The following is a 16,636-nucleotide window of genomic DNA, read 5'->3' as shown; positions in this document are numbered from 1 at the left end:
TCATTTCCCGCATTGATATATATTCAAGATAGCCAAAACATTGAATAAATTGTGTTAAATTTCAAGAAACAATAACTCTAAAAATTTTAACCTGTAGCACCACTTTAAAAAAACAGATAATGTCGATATGGTGTAGGTAATGGTGTCCTATGACTTTGGTTTATCCTGCTCAACACCTTACCGAGAGAGAGAGAGAGCTATAGTCATTTTTCTCCAAATTTTCATACTATTTTCTCTCATATAATAGCAACTGAAAGCATCGTTATAAATTCTGAATAGTAACCCAAAAATCTTTGTAGAAATTTCATGAGGATCCATGGCTAAGACTCAAAATAAAATAATGGGAAAATTACAGGGTTTCAAGATACATTTGCTAATTATGAGGCACAAGAGATCTGGAACTTGGGTAGTAGGACTTTCTTGTGAGGATATACTTGTGTCAGCTGCCCTATATCACCCTGGGGCATTATTAACTACCTTACTCATGCTGAGTCTATAGTCGACAAATTTCAGTTGAAAGATTATTAGTCAACGGAATGTAATTTATGAAAGAAGATGGTCTGGAAGACGATAAAAAAAAAAATATGAATGGAATATGGTCCGGGTGCGGTAAAAAAAAAAACTCAAATAGTAGAATTATACTATTTTATTAAGCCAACGTTTCGCCCCACGTTGCAGGGCTTCGTCAGGGCTGTTATGATGGTAGTCAAAAATAAAGATTATTAGTCAACGGAAATAATAATAATGTGTTATCTGTCAGTTGAAGAACTTTAATGTGGTTTTGCTGGTCCAATTACTATGGCTTTTGACCAGTTTATCTTCAATTACATCTTGTTTAAATTAAAAATTTTGTACTTGTGGTCATGTCTGTTTTACTGGTGATCTAGCATTTTTCTAAAATTCATAAAATAAATAATTTTCAGAAACATTTGAAACTTATATTATTTATAATTCACAATTTACTTTTTAAATTAACAACTGTGCAATGTTTTCAGTTTGTTTCCTGTCTGTTCACTTTACAAAACTAAATATAAATTACTTCTTTTATGCTCTTATTCTCCTAGAACACTTTTACATAACATTATTTTCTGAAAAACCATCATTATAAGCCAAGTAATCTAAACATTTTAGGGCTAAACAAATTTATTTCTCGTTTTAATTGGATTCAATATGTGTGATATAGCATACTATAACCTGGAATCCCGTTTTGGTCATAAGTGTGGAAAGACTGCAAAATGGCAAAATGTTCATTTGATCTCATTAATAATATCGTAAGTTTGCTTAATTCCCTGTTGCAGTCCAGGTTGGAGTAAAACCCTCAGATTTTTTTAATTTTTTCAGTTTCTGGGCTATAACGTTTATACAAAGTACTCTAGTGAAGGCTTTATACTCTTTAAAGTACATTAAGTTATGCATCTAATGAGTGCCCTACATTTTACATTTGGTCCAGGAATATGGTGTATTCGCCATATGACCATATATATAATCAAATAGAAGCAACAATACAAAAATAACAATTTTTACCAACTTTGCCAAGAAATTTAATACAGTGACTTTAAAACACACAACACGGAAATGATTGTTCTAAACTTAAAATCCGTTTAGTAAAATTTGCAGACCATCAAATTTAGTATTATTAGAGAGTACCTTACGTTTAGAATCTATATACTATTCAACCCCTGATGATTCATTCACTCACTCACAGGAACAAGTTATATTTTCTTCAAAACTTAATCACTCATGTCTATAAATTCTAACTTATTTTCAGTTGAGATAGAAACATCAAAATGGACAAACTTTTAGCTTTTAGCCTGTCGCCATTGGGTAAATTCAAAAAAGTCAAATTTTTAAAGTTTAACTTAATGAAATTAAAATGCTTTACCCAATTTTAAAATCAATGAAATTTATTTTAGAAGGCCTATTAATACTAGACAGTAATAGTAATAGTTATCAGCAAGCTGAGTAAGTCAGGGTGAAAATTTGGCTTTCTGCATGTGAGTGAATGAGTTGTAGCAAGGGTTGAATTGTATATAGATTCAAAATGGTAAGGTATTCACTCTCTAAATTTGATGCCCTACAACTTATATGTGAAAGATTATTAATTTAGAATGGGCTTTTCCTTGTTACAGGTTTTTAATTTCTTGGCAAAGTTGGTAGAAAAAATATTTTTCGATTCCAATGTGAAGGACTCATTCAATGGACAATTAAATTTTCATTGATTAATTATATTATAGAATACAGTTCTCACTAGGGTACTACATTTATATGTTAAAGGCCAAAAATTGAAAACAGTAAAGAAAACTTCTCACCTGTCCTGGTTTGCAGCTGGGAACTTGGCAAACTTAGATATTATTATCAAACATAAAACCATTTTCAGCTTTCCAGTACTTGCTTGCAACAGAAATCCCAGTTTAATCTAAATCAGTTTGAAATGAGAAAGAAGCCTGTTAAGGTCCACTCTATGGGGATTTCTGTTAACCTGTTTTAGTTGGCCAGATAGAAAATATTTATTTTAGCTTATTTAATAAATCATATTAATTTTGCCCAAATCAGTTTTATAATTTATTCCATTTTTTGTCCTTGTAATTGCCTCTAATAATATCTTCTGAATTTATTATTTTCTTTACATAAAATTTTTAGGTATATAGATAGGAAACAAAATAAAAATTTTGCCCAGTTATTAATGTAAAAAGTAAATTATGAGTTATAAATCAATAACTTAAGTTATAAATTTTTAAAAACTGCTGTCACTAACAAATCAGTTTTGGCTGGATGATGTCAACAGTTTAAAGTTATACCTTATAATGATTAGTTTGTAAAGTGACAATTTTTTATCAAAACAACATTGTGGTAGAATAACAATTTGTCATTGATAAATTATTATTCTTTTTTAATTAAAAATAAGCTAAAAAAAAAATTATTCAGATTTTGTAGTTATATTAACATTTAGACATTTATTTTTAATTTTAGGTGACAGTCAAAAAGTTTTGTTACTTAATCTAATACAATCACTGTAGCTGACCAACACACCAGACCAGCTAACTGATTTTTAGTTTTCTTAACTTTTCTTTTAAAATTTCTTTATGATGCACCAAGCGGAATGTGCATTGTATTTCAAGAAAGAAAGAAACTTCTGTATATTGTGTCAAACACTAGTTGTAACTAAAAACAGTTTTTTTTCTTCTTTCATTCTGTTTAACACGTTGGCTGCCACTATACTTTTCAAGATTTCAGTCTAGGAAGCCAATTAAAGTTAGTTTAATTTTATTATTTAATTAAGCCAAGTAAGCAAACTACGAGTTATCTCATAGTTTGGCGTCACAAGCAATAACACTAATTACGAGATAACTCGTAGTTGGCATTCAACGTGTTAATAATTTTTTTATGGTTCTACAAAAATAAGAATGATTTTAAAATTATGATTCTATACAAAACTAAATATTGAGATGAAATTTCAAATCTAAAAATCTCAAATGATTAGTCATAGTAATCCTAATCTTTGTTACTAAGAATAACTGATTGAGAAGTCCCGATAATGATGGTTTATGTTACAGAAATTGTTAAATAAATTATTCCTTAGAAATTGGGATTATTTTATTAGTAGTTTAAGTAAAGAACACATAATTCTTTTGGAAATTTATGAGTGAAATTTTACTGTATTGATTTTAAGTCAAAATGTGTTTCATATTCAAAGATCAAAAAGAATAGGGAGGGTAAGTTGGTCCAATTGGCCATCATATTCTGCTCTCCACTACAAGCTTATTTATATACCCCTAAACAGTTAAATCTTTTTAATATTTTCTCTAGGCAGACGTGTTATAGAATAATGGTGTATATTGCATTTCTTTTGTTCTGTATTTGATAGTTATTTTATTTGAATTGATTATATTCTATTCTTTATATTCATTTGTGATTTTTTAAAAAGAAATTTAAATAATAGAATATTATCCTTTAAATTTATGTGATTTTTCAAAAAGAAATTTATGACATTCCTGTGTACTTTTACAGGTAGCAATATCCCTGTGTGGAACTTGGAAACAACAGGTCGCAATTGGTAGGATCGCTACGAAATCGACTGCCCAATAAACAAGTAATACTTGGGACATATGAATGTATAATGTGCATGAAAATTGGTTGACTGGATCAAGCCAAAGATGATGCAGTGTAGGAATTTAGGAGGTTCCTAATCAACTCATTATTTGATATGTTAAAGAAATTTTTATTTGTATAATAAATATTTTTTAAAAAATACAAGTAACTGACTCTTATATAATTTAAATAAAAGATTTGTCCTAATTCAACATAATATAAAATTGAGTATAGAAATATAATCATTGATTTTGGCAACAAAGGAATAATTATGATAAAAATGAAACATTGTAAAAATAAAGTATTTCTTAATTAAAGAAACTATATTTATCTTATTTTTCACAATGTTCAAATATGCCTTCATTAACTTATGAAAGACTTCTTATATTGTAAGTTAAAATGTTTCCTCTTAGAATAATAGTAAAACAAAAAATTATAATTAATAAATAGATAACTGTTTAAAACTAAATTGAAAGAAGCAAATTAGATTGTGAGTTACTTTCAGTATTTATCGAGAAAACAAAATGTAAAGTGGACCTTACAAAAGCTTTTGTGTGAGAGACTAGAATACAGGAAAACAGTCTAGCATTCTACTCAGCGGTGAAGAGTAACTTAACTCTATTTAAACATTTAATACTAAAAAATGCCTATTATTAATAAAATTCAACAAGTGCTACAAAGTCTGTTTTGAACAAGCACTGAACAACCCAGTAATGACAGGTAAGTTGCAAACCGATCATTTCTAATACAACCTTCTGTTTCTCTGAGCAGATATATCTTGTCCCTGTCGATAAGTGACTTGATTATGCAATTTAATCTCTGCCGAGTATCGTAACATTAAGATAGAACTTAATATTTGAACACAATTCATGGGCAGTTTGATAAATGCTCACAATAACAACTACTTCGAAGACTTTTTGGTAACTATTAGGATACAGCTCAGCCAATAACGCCATTAAGAGGAGGTACTAGCATTAATTTTATTATACCTGATCATTAATAAAAGTCTAAGTAAAGAACTAATTATCGCAAGTCAAATACAGGTCAAAAAGAAATACTGATGTCAGTACCACCAAACTCACTCCGCTAGATATAATATAAAACTATATAAATCTATTGTTGAGCTGTTTACATCAAGTGCCAACACATTTAGTAATAACATTATACAACTTTAACTATCAACAATCACATAAACAACATATCGTTTTATAGCATAACAAATCCAGTTTCAACTGTTACATATACCATCTTAGTCAAGTTGGGCGAGACATCTACTTAATTTCATCACAAACTGCCTTACTTGACATTTTATATCATTAATTGTTACACCAATCTATGGTGAAATACTTACACAGTATCATTCTTTAAAATAATATCAAGTAATCATACTTAAAAATAATTTACAATCAAAATTAAAAGTAATAAATAGTTCCAAACAAACTTCTTTCTAATAGTCTTTTTCTTATATTAATATACAGATGCAGTCAACATATATACATAATTCAATACATAAATATTACATTTTAAAGTCTTTAAAGAATTCTCATTGGTAATAGAAATATAACATACGATCACAATATATTTGGTAATGCTTACTCTTTTATATAATATTTGGCAAATGTAAGAAAAAACTTAAAAGAAATACTAAAATTAAACAAGGAATAACCAATAAAGTGAAGGAAAGTAATATCAATCGTTGACAACGAATTGGCTGTGGTTAAGCAGCTAGAAGATTCTTAATCTGCTTTGGTGTTGCATCTTCATTGAGATGCTTAGTAGTGTACCTGAAAGAAAATAAAGAACAATTATTTTTGTACACATTGTATAAATTGCATAAAATTGTAACTATGACACAAATAAAAACAGACACTGTCTCTAAATATAGACAAATTATGGAACACTATATTCACTAACATTTACTATTCAACAACTCACCAGATGTGATCAAAATCAATACCACAATAGATGCAACCTGATGGGATAACTTTTGATCTCACCAACAAAAATGTTAAACTAAGAATGGATGAGAGACAAAAAAAAATACCAATCACACTTGAGTTAATTAACTTGGTAAATTATTATTGAAAAATATTGATGGACTGATTAAGAATAATTTTTTTTAATATTTCATTTTTAAATGAACAATTATGACATTTTGGTTCATTATTAAAAATAATGAACCAATGTAATTAAATTTAACCATGAAAAACATTGCCAAGTATTATACAACGATTTATTATTTTATTAAATCAAATTAAAATAACAAATAATAAATATTTGGTGTTTTTGAATTCTACATTTCTTGGGGAGAGAGAGGGAGCAATTTTTATTTTTCCTAGTCAATAAATGAGGTTCATTACTGAAAATAATGAACCAAAACTAAGTCCAAGACCAGTGCCTAGCTTAACATAACATACAGATGTGTAAGCTATTTTAATATGTATTTTGAGAACATGATAGAATGTGAGAACCTATACACAGACCAGGATAGCACTGTAACCTTTATAAGTGCACGGAGATGAGGATCAAATATTATAATTCTGACTATTGAGGTAGACATGGATATACCTTCAACCACTGAAGTCTGGTGTGTCCACTTGTACAACTCCTTACCACTTTAACAGCTAAGACCAATAAAATATTTGCTAGCTGTATCTTAATTAATATTGCTCTGATAAATATTTTTCTTTTGTTTATTTTCTTGGGTCTATATTTTTGAACAATTTAACCATCCCATCCTCATTACTTTTTTGTAGAGAATTTAAATGCCTAAATGAAAATGCCATTTTCTTTAATTTTTGTTTTCTTCATTGATCAGTTGAAAACTGCACATAAAAAATTTAACCCAATTAAATTCATCAGAGCTGTTTTGATGTTCAAGCCAAGAGAAAAATTTGTTTTTCTCCTATTGCTCATAGGGAGCATGATTTGGTACAAACAGATCGGGGTCTGGAATTCTACAAATCGAAAAAAGTAACAACTAAATTGGTCCATCGACACATTCAAAAAGTAATCGTGTCACAGAAAGACCAATAACTGTATATACTTTATTGAACTCAGGGGTCTCTAAAATGAATAGATCCGTTGAAAACACACTCCTTATGTAAGTGGTGAGAAAAGTAAAAAATTGTTATCAAACAACAAAAAATAATAACACACTACATGATGAACTTAGACAAAATAAAGGTATTACTGGTTATTAACCTTACAGTACCTTAGAGCATTAAGAAGGGGTTCTGATTTGATGGGTGCCTGTTCTCGAAGCAGTCTTACACATCCCTTAACATCGACAGGTGATGATCTGACAAAGGCTCCCTGTGGGTGAATGTGGTCGTACAGAATTATCAATCCTACCATTACCCTCAGCACGAGGAGTTCTGTCTCTTCTCGCTCAAACTGACCTGCGAGGCTCCTATGAGCAAAAACATTTTATACCTGAGGTAATCACAGAATCAATTTATTATATTAACTAACAAATTTATTTTCTATGTTGTTTTAAAAAATATAAAGTCAACTTTCTCAACTTTGGTTTTCCTTGGGACTAGAAAAGAGATTATTGATAAAAAGATTTGAGATCCTGCAATTATATACGTAGTCTAGACAAAGCTAAAATTCACACTGACTTTGTAAAAATAATTTAACCCTATTTTACAATAAAAATCATAGAATTTAAAATAAGAGTTAAAAGTAAGTATTAAAAGAAAATTATTGAGATATAAATGTCTTAATAATATTTTAAACCATAGTTATTAAAGAATTTGATATCTACTATTACTAGGTTGTATTATTTAAGTTGTGATCCTTCATAGCTCCGCACAACATTATTCAATAAGTATAAAAATAATATCATAAGGAAATAAATTGATTATGAAGACGATTAGTTTATAGACAACAATTTTTCTAACATGGTCCCCAATAACCTCAACTCTATAACCCTCAAGTCGTTATTTTCATTAAGAAATGTGTTAACAAGCTCTATCTATTAAGTGTAATATGAACATTTACAGATGATCCTTGTATTATGCATTGAAAATCTAATTGCAATTATTAGATAACTTTATTGTCATTTTAACCAAGATCAGAATAAGGAGGAATGTTACTAGCAGCTAAGGTATTTGGGAAAGTCAATCAAAATAACATTTTTCTGGACACTGATAGAATACTCATGGAGTTTAATTCCTTAAAAAATAATACACAACGGGATGATAAGTAAGTACCTCCCCTTTTCATTTTTTTATTATTTTTTTTATTTTGTTTCATTCGGATGACAGAACAAGAAAAATTTCTCACCCCCTAACTTTCTCTTTTTATTCCCTACCTTTCTCTCCCTCTCAATGCACAACATTGAAAAACCAAAACAACAATTTTGTGAACTCCAGAGGCTTCTAAATCATGGAAAAATTAGTACCCCACCAATGAGACAGAATACTCCTGCAGAAGGTGTAAAGAAATCACGTTCCCATTAATAGGTTAATAAAATTGAAAAACTATTCATAAAAATTCATCTTCAAAATAATCTAGTCTGTAATCATAGTAAGGTAATTAGATTAAATTTATCGGTTTAAAAGCTAAGGTGAAATGAGAAGCTTGATAAATCAGAAACAGGCTAAAGCTTCCTCTTGATAGGGCAATAATTGTAAGTTTATATATTTATATCACATCTTACCTACTGAATACAGAAAGAAAAAATAACTCACGGACTCTCGAGCATCCGCAGACAAACCTTCGCCATAGTAGCAAGAGTCTCTGTAGTATTTTCAATTGGGATAATGTCCTTGTTCTAAAAGTGAATCAATATCAATCATAAATTCTAATAATAGTAATTTTATTTATATATCAGAAAAAACTGAATAAACTTTTATAAACAATACCTGTTTGACAAAGTTCTCAGTAGCCTGGGTGAGTGCCCTCAGCATAGGCGTAGCCTGAGCATAAAACAGGGACATCCTGTTAGCGAGTTCAGTACTCACGGCGGCTTCACCCTCAATGGTGTTGAACCCTCTTCTTGAAACACTTCGCCTGTAGTAACTTAAATCGTTCTGCAGTGCTGGAGTCTTCATCTGAAAATTAATGTTATAAATAACTAAATACAGCTTTGAGTTCTGCTGATGATTTATTGAATATTGTATTGAACTTCACAACAAAAAGCAATGCCTTATGTGGTGTATATTATCAACAAAATTACTAGTTAAACAAATGGTAACAAGAAAAAATGGAAATAATATAAACTAAATAGAGAGAACTAAGAGAAATGTGAGTGGATGAGAAACTACAAATAATGTAAATATACATGACCACCATGTTTAAGTAATGAATATGAAAAATTGCATTAATAGGTAATTTATCAGAAGTATTTGTGCAAAATAAAGTGTAATGAAGTCAAAGTTTAGGGCTCATAGAAATAAAAAAAGGTCCAGATATAAGACAATTTTTCGTAATTAAGAAGTTAATAGTAAAATAAACTCTTTATTGGTCTCCTGAAAAGTAGCTATATTATCATTAACTACTTAAATGTAATAGCTTTGGTATAACCAGACAATTATAAAAAAAATTGATTCATTTGAAGATTATCTTAAATATGCTACTTGGGTTGTTTCATATAGAAATGCATTAACTCCTTATTTCTCAGATATGTGATCGTCCATTTTTTAAAGAAATATGTTTAAGAAAGTAGATAAAAAAATCAGAACCTGACCAAAACATATTTCTCTTTTTGATACAATCAGTAATTATAGAACTGTAGATCCAAGATTTTATTGACTTGGAAGGAAACAATTGACTTACTTTAGGCATTTGCAATAATAACTTGTAAAACAAGTAAATAGTAAAATGTGGTGTTCAAAAGTAATATGGTGAGCCTGAAACTACAAAAACACTATACTTCAAGAAGTAAATTATTTTGTTAACTAATGACTGTTCTGTTCATTAAAAATGAACCTACAATTGAAGGGGCTATGTAACATTTTTTGATTTTTTTAATCTTTAGTATGGATGAGAGTGGTAGATGCCTATCTGGCTATGAAACTATGAAAACAATCATATAAACAAAGCCAAAATGTTTATTTAAAAATCATTGTTTTGTTTTTTAACCACAAAACATAACATTCTGTAATGATCAGATTACTACAGCATCCAAATTGCTCTTGTTTATAATTAATGTCAAAAATACAGAAGTTTACCTTGTATTCATCAAATTTAAGAACAAATTCCAAGATATCTGCTAATTGCTTTACTAATGCTTGTTGAGACTCCAAATGCTGAGTAGGACTCATAATGCCAGAGCATAATTCATTGAGTATTAATGGAACAACCCTTTCTGAAAACAAAATGTTCAAAATATAAATTATGTATGGATATAAATTTTTAATTATACTAACAAGTACTTATTAGACAAAGAGTCAAAACTAAACCACCTTCTAGTTTGCTTACAATGATCAATAAATAGTAATACTTACGTATATCCAATGAAAAGAAGTAAAAAGCTTTAAGCCTGGCTACTAGAGGCAATACAACAATCCATGCAGCTGCCACAGCTTCATCAGTCGGAGTAGTGATTGCTTCCCTTATTTCACGACCTGCTCCTTTATACAATGCTAATTCAGATAAAATTCCTTCGGCTGATGCTAATACACTTTTCACTTCTTGATAGGTTTGTAGCTCACTCTCACTAGGTTCACCATCTGAGTTTAAAAAAATGAGTTACTAACAATTATTATCTCATAAGAGAAAAGTACATAAGGTTTCTAAAATAAGTAATTTACATTTAATTTCATAACTTTAATCGTACAAAATATCGACTAATAATTTTCAAACTAACTTTATTTGAAAATCAAATTTACAGCTAAAACAGCATTGAATATAAACAAAAAGATTCATTAATTCTTGGTGTAAATTCAAAACACTCATTTTTTGGGCCATTATAATGCCCCAACAACAAAAATTTCTTTAATTAATAAAAAATATGGACACTTAAATATTGTCACACACCCTAGACTTCATAGACATACATAGGGTATGTAATTTGGATAAATGAAAAATAATGTACAGCTTAGTAAGGATAAGATAATAAGAAAACAGAAATATACTTCTCTACGAATTAAAACTTTCCAGTCATTTAAACGACTTAACATACTTGTTATAAATCATATCTTATGATGTGATAAACTTATACTTAAAAAATAGGGACTAAACTATTTAGCAGGGTTAAAAAATATTACATTTAAAGGTTCATACTTTCAAAATCTAGAAATAGATCATATTTTTGAGGAGTACAGCAATTAGAATCATCTCTTGCTAATAAACTGAGGAGTTTTCCCATATTAACACACTGTTATTCTTCAAACATTTAGTAACCTGTGATTAAAAAATACGTCATTAGTATAGCAATGGCAAAATTCTTAGAAAACAATGAGGAAAATAAATAGGTCAGCAAAAATGGGTATACAAACAAAGACATGTTTTGTATACAAAATAGGGGTATTAAAAATGGGACATCGAAAGCTATGTACTAGATATCCTAAATTATCCAAGCGAAGCCATTTAAGAAATTGTTATAGCTTAAAATGACTAAAATATTGAACTTACCTTAAAATCTAGCCATGGGACGATTTAAAAAAGCAAGTTAACCAAGCTACCTTCCTTATTATCAGGCATCCGCCTGGCTTGATAAGAGCTGAATCAACCAATTGTGAACTAGTCCCTCCCGCTACACTTCTTTGAACACGTACATTTTTTTTTTTTTTTTATTGCGGGAAATAACTATTTGTTAGATGTACATGGTAAATTTCAACTACAAAACTAAAGGTCAATACAATTCAAAATACTGGAGAGCCATCACTAAAAAATAATTATATTGAAAATAAAATATTATCAAAACAAGTTCTTAGGCAGAACACTGAATGAAGTTGGTGAATAAAAAAAAACTTGTGCGTAGTTCGTGCGTCATATCAAATTTCCGTTTGCTCACTTGCATCCTCATGGCCCATCTTATTCCTTATAAACTCTACAGTTCAATAGAACTTCTTGAATGGAAGATTGAATATTAAGCGCCGGTGATTTTGTAGGTAGCTAAACAGAAATCTTTTCTTCAAAGTTTTGTGTGTTTTGCTGACAAAAAATCATTCTTACGAAATTTTTAAACTATTAAACCCCATCTGTCCTGGTAAAATTTATTTTATCAGGACAGAGGGGTAAACAATTACCATTTTTTCCTCTAGAATTTATAGCTGGGCCAGAAATAAATTTTTTTTATCATCAAATATCTCAGAACAAAAAAATCGAATGAAAAAGAATGGACAAAAACAATTCAATGGTTTTCTAATGTTTTGTTATAATTGCTTCAATTTTAGTCGAATTTTACAGAAATAAACTAGATCTAAAAATAAGTGTCGATAAAACTTCCTCTTAACTTTAAATATGTGGTTTAGCATTTCTATAGTAATGGAATAATAGAAATTAATGTCAGTTCCCATCAACAATATCGCTGCTTTGCTTGAATAGTGGCCACATCTTACATAATACTAATTTTACAGAAGAATATAAAATGATGTATATAAATAGATACATTTATTAAAATATTGTCGTCAAACTTTGTTCTACTTTTCTAAAGTTTTATATACTAGATATTTGCGTCTCTTAGATCTAAATTTATTAGATAAATCTATTGTGTCAGCACTCAACCCATTTTTCGATGGACAATCTTTTGAATATCTTAAATTTGAAGTAAAAAATACTTTTTCTATGAAATGTGTCTCTATTCAAGAAAAGCAGCGACCTGTACATTGTATATACTTCATATTTTCTTATTCTTTTCAGTACTTTATAGGATCTATAAAAACCTGCTACTTTCATCATAAACAGTGTTACTCTATATTTCTGTTACTCAATTTATTTTTTCAATTACCTACAACTCGGACTAACCGGCCAGAATGGGAATTAGCCAGTCCTAATCCCAAGGTGACCACTACTGTATGTCCAACGTTGTTTACCTTAGTTCAACTTCAAATATCTATTAAGAGAGATAGTTGTTTCTATCAAATAAATATTTTTCAGAAAAAATGTTTTTTACAAATAGAAGAGATTTTTGCCGGGACAGCAGAGGGGGCCCAAAAGAAAAACAGACTAGTAGATTTTAAAACTTGCAATTTTGTTGTTAAAAAGCTAAAGTTTTATCATTAATGTATTTTAATTTACATGTTTGGTGAAAATACAATTTTATAGTTCTTTTGAAACTTATTTATTATTGTTGTTACATAAACAAGCATGTTGATTATGAGCTGTTATAGCCCAACGTGGTTAATGTCTGGAAAGGTTACATAGTTTCAGGTTGACGTAGTTTACTAAGGAGCAGTACTAGGGTATAAACATGAACATCTTGCCTAAGAAGAGGTAAAGTTACTATATTTTCAATTTAAATATAAATTACTTTAAAAAAAAAATAGATTGACTTTGAGCAAATGAAATTTCTAATAGTTTCTGATTTATTCATAGAAAATTATCTTTTGATGATTATAATTAAGCTATGTGAACCCATTTCAGTTAAATTAAATTAAATTATATCTAGTGTAATTATTAGTGTTCCAAACAAATAAATTGTTAATCACATTTTAAAAGATAAATTATTTTATTTCATGATTTGAAGCTATTGGATATTTTAATAACTAGATTTAAATGTTTACAGGTGGCATGTTCGGACTAAGGAGAACATTGCTAGAGTTAGAAGAGATGAAGCTAAAGCGGCAGAAGAAGAAAAAGAAAGACAAAGGAGAATAGAATTAGCTGTAAGTTCATTTAAATTCCTTTCTTAATTTGGTTGTAAAACATTTTCCTTAATAAGAGCTTCTTATTGATGCATTTGTTTCTGTTTATTCCAGGAAAAAGAAGCAAGAACTAATCTGCTTAGAAATAAAGCACGTGCCCATTATGATGGAAGAGACAATGATAAAAAATCAAGTGATAATTCTGATACATCACTAAAGCATATAAACTTTTTTGAAGATTTTGAGAAAGGTGATGACCAGCTTATTAAATCGAATAAAGAATATGAAAAAGAAAAAAAAGAAGAGGCAGAAAAATATGAGAAGCAGATAGGCTATCTCACTTATTTGGGACAAGATACTAATGAAGCCACTGGAAATGTTTCGTGGTATAACAAATTACCTGACAGAAATTCAGCAAATGATGCTGAAATCTCAGTTGAAAAGAAAGTTCGATATGACCCACTTAGCAAGATAAATTTATATCTTGGTAGAAAGAATGATATAATTCACAATAGTGATTCATTGGTTAGAAAGAAAGATAAAAAGAAAAAAAAGAAGAGAAAGAGGAGTAGAAGCTCTTGCAGTTCAGATTCTGAATCATCATCTAAACCTTCCAAGGTTAGCATTGAAGTGCTTAGAGCCAAAAGATTGAAAAGAGAAAATGAAGAAAAATTAAGAGGGGCTGCACTGTTAGCAAAGCTGCGAGGTGACATTACACCTGTAGAAACTCAACCAAAAGAGCCCATTTTGAAGCAGAAGTACAACTCTCAATTTAATCCTCATATAGCTAAGCAGAACAGTTATGCATAGATTAAACAAACAATTGTAATATCTTCATAAATAATTTTCCTATTTATATTTATTTTTATTGTAAATATTTTGAAGCACTGCATTTTTGTTTAAAGACTTTTAATTTTATTTATTGTATATATTTTTATGTAAATTTCAAGTTTTTTAGATAAAAAAATGTTAAGAATTGAATTTATCTATATTTTAATAAAAAGACCTCAGCCCATTTATAAATTTCAGCTAATAGTAACTTAAGGTATTTTTGATTGGAGAAGATGGTCGAGGGGGTGCGGTCAGCAAAGGAACAACATAAATAAACAAAAAAATATTTATTTATGCTGACGTTTCGACCTGATTTTCAGTTCTTCATCAGGGAGTTGTAGGCAGAGATCTCTCTAAGGTATTTTTATACACGTAGTCTTTAAAATGATCTACTGCTCAGGCATAGTCAACTTTGTATTGTTAATAACTGATTCTTATATTTTTTGGAAATGAATCTATATCTGAATTGTCACCTTATGTCAATCATTTACTCAATGTGACTTCATTATGAACTAAAAGATAGTATACACATACAGCTTGCTTAAGAGTTGAAAACAAAATTCCATCTTAATAATTGGTTTGTATTACACATACTACATGTGCCTTTATTATTATATCTGTAACTGAAATTTTCTACCAGTCAAATCGTTCTCTAGCGGGACTACTACTAGGGGCTCTGCAGTTCAACCTGGAATTTGTTTTATAAATAGGCTGCCATACCAAAATCAGGGTATTTAATTTCTTAAATATTCTCAAGGTGAGAAGGAGGATATGGAAGACCCTTACTTAAGTTTGTGGAATATACCTGGTACACTGAACCTACTGGTAGATGACCCATGTCCCTTAAAATTTAAGTTTTGATCTTGTATATTTATATTGATCAACTTAAAAACACCATTTTTTCACCTAAATGTTCCAATTGAAGCAATAATCAAAGAAGTGAAAAAAATTAAGGATTCTAACAAAATAATATGGAAAACGAAATATTTTGTACGTTTCTAGTCTGGCTTTCAGGTTAAAAAAAAAAAAAAAATTAGTCTTTTAATATTCATATTTTACCAACCAGACATTTTGAATTTTTTTAAATAAATTCTTTAGAAATACTAGGAACAGTTTTAAGTTAGGCGGATACATTTTGATAATATAATATTTATAGCAAAATAAAAATCATTCTTAAATTCTTATCAGTATTTTCTTCCTTCCTCTATGATTTTATTTTTCTCATGTCCACTCCACTATAGAGCCTTTGTCAGGGCCTGGGGCAAAACTGGCCTCCGGGAACGGCTCCATAAACAACCTAGCAAATGCTTGAGGTTCCAAGTCTCTGATTATGAGTATATTTTTAGTAAATGTTAGTTTGTTTAAGAGATGAGTAACTGTTAATTATTATATAAGTTTGCGTTTTTTATTTTATTTTTTTAAATTATATATTAGCTAAGAAATGGATTGTAATTTACTTGAAGAAATTTATTGGCCTAGTTTCATTTCTAAATTTGTTCAAGAAAAGTTAGTTTATGGAAATTGTTTTTTACTTTTTAATCAAACTAAACATTATCTGAAGGTAAGAAAATGATGTGGTGAAAGATAAGTCTAGGGTTCAACTCGAAGAACATTTTTGATGTATTTAAACAAGGCGATAGTTCAGTTTGAGTGTCAGGGTGTTATTCAAGTAGTGTTGTTAGGATATTGTCGTGTATTGTTAGAATAATGGCAATGTATAAATGCATTGGCATTTTAAAGATAATTTAAAATCCAGCGGACGTTAAATGGTATGCTTATAAAATTTTTAATTTTAGCAATACCACGCCTGAAGCATAAGCTTTTGGATACAAGGGTGTGGCTATTTCACAACTGCCCTGAAGATTTCAAGTCCCTCGAGCCATCTGACAGAGTATGATATACAAAATAAAAACCAACTAAATATTGAACTACCGAAGAAATGAAAGATCAAATCGGAA

At 29.3% G+C, this 16,636-nt stretch overlaps 3 protein-coding genes across 4 annotated transcripts in view; 2 read left to right on the top strand and 1 right to left on the bottom strand.

Annotated features, from left to right (window-relative positions):
- The window catches only part of LOC106689374 (nuclear receptor coactivator 5), a 47,196-nt gene extending 42,783 nt beyond the window's left edge, over window positions 1–4,413 (top strand). For both annotated transcript variants that reach the window (XR_010844883.1, XM_067052566.1), the window contains one exon: window positions 4,009–4,413. Coding sequence is in view for 1 of the 2 variants with exons in the window: in XM_067052566.1 (XP_066908667.1) it covers window positions 4,009–4,058 (50 nt within the window). In the remaining variant the exon portion in view is untranslated. The remainder of the gene's footprint in view (window positions 1–4,008) is intronic.
- On the bottom strand, window positions 4,370–12,004 carry LOC106689375 (CYFIP-related Rac1 interactor B). Its single transcript, XM_014434317.3, has 8 exons — window positions 11,674–12,004; window positions 11,323–11,442; window positions 10,545–10,769; window positions 10,269–10,405; window positions 8,961–9,149; window positions 8,787–8,869; window positions 7,304–7,501; window positions 4,370–5,873 (listed from the first exon to the last, which is right to left on the bottom strand). Exons 2-8 carry the CDS (start codon window positions 11,405–11,407, stop codon window positions 5,807–5,809), a joined length of 984 nt encoding a protein of 327 aa, XP_014289803.1. The 5' UTR covers window positions 11,408–11,442; window positions 11,674–12,004; the 3' UTR covers window positions 4,370–5,806.
- Window positions 12,005–13,027: 1,023 nt separating this feature from the next.
- Window positions 13,028–14,828, top strand: LOC106689376 (leukocyte receptor cluster member 1 homolog). Its single transcript, XM_014434318.2, has 3 exons — window positions 13,028–13,476; window positions 13,769–13,868; window positions 13,962–14,828. The coding sequence occupies exons 1-3, from the start codon at window positions 13,454–13,456 to the stop codon at window positions 14,655–14,657; spliced, it is 819 nt and encodes a 272-aa protein (XP_014289804.1). The 5' UTR covers window positions 13,028–13,453; the 3' UTR covers window positions 14,658–14,828.
- The last annotated feature ends 1,808 nt before the right edge of the window (window positions 14,829–16,636 follow it).

The sequence above is a fragment of the Halyomorpha halys genome, unplaced genomic scaffold (assembly GCF_000696795.3).
Source record: "Halyomorpha halys isolate HHAL.00 unplaced genomic scaffold, Hhal_1.1 Scaffold1347.1, whole genome shotgun sequence".
NCBI lineage: Eukaryota > Metazoa > Arthropoda > Insecta > Hemiptera > Pentatomidae > Halyomorpha > Halyomorpha halys.
This window is presented reverse-complemented; position numbering and strand designations above follow the sequence as displayed.